This window comes from Centruroides vittatus, unplaced genomic scaffold (assembly GCF_030686945.1).
Source record: "Centruroides vittatus isolate TY-2023 unplaced genomic scaffold, ASM3068694v2 scaffold_907, whole genome shotgun sequence".
In the NCBI taxonomy this organism is placed as follows: Eukaryota; Metazoa; Arthropoda; class Arachnida; order Scorpiones; family Buthidae; genus Centruroides; species Centruroides vittatus.
Window position 1 is genome coordinate 1,844,629 of NW_027122720.1, and position 3,442 is coordinate 1,848,070.

The 3,442-nt window shown below is 30.4% G+C and overlaps 1 protein-coding gene across 1 annotated transcript; it reads left to right on the forward strand.

Moving 5' to 3' along the window:
- Positions 1-317: 317 nt before the first annotated feature.
- Positions 318-2,603, forward strand: LOC136990359 (uncharacterized). Its single transcript, XM_067288753.1, has 3 exons — positions 318-413; positions 1,813-1,847; positions 2,060-2,603. Exons 1-3 carry the CDS (start codon positions 380-382, stop codon positions 2,537-2,539), a joined length of 549 nt encoding a protein of 182 aa, XP_067144854.1. The 5' UTR covers positions 318-379; the 3' UTR covers positions 2,540-2,603.
- Positions 2,604-3,442: the final 839 nt, after the last annotated feature.

Here is a 3,442-nt window from a genome sequence, read left to right on the forward strand (position 1 = left end):
AGAACAAGAAATACGTACTAACATATTTTGTAATGTATTTATATTTTAAAAACTTATAACATAAACATAATTTTCATTCACACGTAAAGTTCAATTTGAATACTTGCAAAGCGCTATTTAGAATTATATAAAGGCTTGTAATTATTAAAGTGACTATAATTTAAAATAATATTTTAACACGAAAAATTTAGAAATGTTTTAAAGTTTTAAACACGTTCAGAAAACAGCTGCAACACCAAATGTTATTCCAACACATTTGTATGACGTTTGGCATTTACGTCACTGGCATTGTTCTCTATAATCCAACGCACATATTTCTTACTTTATAAGTATAACAACACTAACTACAACAGATACTACAAGAATATTCAAGAATAAGATGAATAAATTCTATTATTTCATCGCCATATTTGGTAAGTATAACCTCAACTATTTTATAAATTGGGTTAAAGTAAGTTGATTTGTAGAATGAGTTCCAATATGGTTGCTGTAAAAGCGTATTATTAATACAATTCGTTAAACTGTTAAAATATTAGAAACAATTTTAGTCAATTGACGCATTTCACTTAAATATGTGATCAGTTTGTTGATATCAATCGAATAAAATGTTTAATTAACTGGACTCTGTTTAAATATGCCAACTTCTTGATGAATGGAGAAAATCTCTACTTGATTGGATAATCAAATCGGAAAATTTCACGAAATGTGATAAAAGACATAGCCAACTCTGCAATGGAGTATTTCCTAAATTTTACCATATAATTTCTGAAGAATTATTAATATATAGAAAGCATTTTAAGTGGTACCATGGGATAAGGCAACATAACATATGGACAATATGTCAAGAGGAAATAATTTCCGGAGACGGGCTACTAATGTAGATATTTAAACACTTAAAGAAAAACTGCACCCAACCCGTCGATGAGCATCCCTCGGCGAATCGCCTCGTATTGTGTTATTTCCTATTTGGACGATCTTCATCTAACACATTCTTTGTTTACATAATATCGAAATTTATATGGCAAAAAATTTCGTCATGTGACCAATAATGTGAGGTTCTTGTACGTGAAAAATCATTTAAAATTATTCAAAAGTAAATAACCACCTATTTATAGTTGTATGTTTTTCTGCCGCACTCTACACTCGCATATTATGAGAGTTCCTCTCAGTATTTCGATACTTACCATAGAACTGTATGTTTAATGTCACAGAAAGATTTTTTCATAAGGTACTGTATTTCAATATAAGGTTACACATCTCGATAACTTTTACGATTATAATTTATGGGAGTTTCTATTCGGTTTGTTGGAAGCGCTTACCCTTCCAACAAACCTTCCACCCTCCCTCGGGTGGTTTTAATTGTGTTAGATGCCACAAGACGAACTAATCACGAACATATTACAAGGTACACTATTCTTATTAATATGGTGTTTATACGAGTTTTGTTGACACATTCTTTACTTTGAAACCTGTGCAGGTGTTCATCTATATATTGTATATGATCATATACATCATATACAAGATTACACGGACATCACATTGTCCGTGTAATCTTGTATGTGATCATATACATCATATACAATATATAGATGTATATGATCATATACAATATTGTATGTGATCATATACATCATATACAAGATTACACGGACATCACATTGTCCGTGTAATCTTGAGTGGTTGAAAAACATTTTTACTTGCAGTTTTTCCTGTCATTGTATAATATATACAGTATATCGAATTAAAAACATTTAAATATATCGAGTAAGCATTTCTGTACGCATAAATATTATAAATTGATTTTCTTTACAGGAATTGTTGGTTTTGGAAGCTGCGAAGAGATATTGGTAAGTGTAAAGCACTTAGATTAATTAATTATTACATATTTTATTACAACGGGATGCTGTAATGAAAAAATGTGATATCTTAACAAATTTAAAATATATTTTCAATTTTGATGTCTACTTGACTACAGAAATTGTGCCATTTCGTACCATCTGAGTTTTACAGTACGTATACTTTACTTTATCTTCTGATTTATTCTTATCTACCTTTCTAGGATACCAACTTTATGGTGAGTTGCTCAAAAGGGATTCTATCCGGAGTAAAAGGAAAACTCAGCGATTTTTGTCAATCTGAAAATTACACCTGTTTGCTATTAAACATTCAGAATACCGTAGAAAATCTATGCGAGTTAGGTGAAGCCGTAGTCGCTGTTAATTTGATACAATGTGTTTTCGGTTCCTTAATTTACAATGATAATATTACGTACGTGGTCCTTTCGAGATTTTTTGGTTGTCTTGAAACTCATGTGGCGCCAGAAAATATTGCCGTTAATCCTCACGATTTGCTGCATATAATCGAAATTATTGTAAATGAATTAACAAATGACGTTCCCAATATGAAGAAAATGGAAAATCTGGTAACCAGATGCTATGATCCCGATGTAACCGCAAATCTTATAGAATTGCAATGTACGATTATATTATCTCCTTTCGTTATCATATTTACATGTATAAAAGGGGACTGCGATATATAAATTCGTTTCAAAATTGCATTCCATTTGTATTAATTAATGGAAATAAAATAATTAAGCATGTTTACATAGTTGTATCAAATCTTATAAATTGATCATATTATTTACAATAGAATTGTACGCATTGTAATTGATATTTCGTTTTGAAGCCATCACCTTAACTGACTTATTTGGTGGTGTACTTTAATGATAACTTTATTAGTAAGCAATCTTACGACACCTAATTCTCTGAGGTCGAGTCTTGCAAGTGTTGCAACAGGCATACAGTGAAAACAAGTAATTTACTGTTTGAGAGAAGTTACAGTACTGAAACAATGGTTTATTTTAATATCAAAGCGAGAATGGATTCTAATATACTCTTGTGAAAATATAATATATCAAAATTCAATAAAAGAAAATTTTCACCGTTTGCCTTTCATTACATTCCATTATTACTTTTTATTTTAATTTATAATTATCTTTGAAAGCGTGAGAATTACTGAATAAATTACTAAATTATTATAAAGGATTGTTGTATAAAAGAAGTATTAAAAACATAATCCGAGTATGAATACACTAATTCTCTCGCTCTCTGGTGTTTCGTCTTCGTCAAAAGTCCTTGAAATATAGTTCTATTCTCTCCTCCGCCGCTCTCTATCTCTCGTCTTACTTTTAGATCCGAAAATCTCACTCCATCTCTAATATCATACAATTAAGATAGCCTTCTCCTTCTCTCTTTTCTGTTTCCATTTATATTTTTCTCTATAACATCTCGGATTACACAGATTCCTTTACTCTTTATAACAAGATTTCTCTTTCTTTTCCTAATTTCTTTCATTGCTTTTCTCTTCTCTTTAATCCTGTCGGACATTTTTCTATTTCTCATTTTGTACACCCACCCAATTTTTTTCATTCTTCGCAACGTCC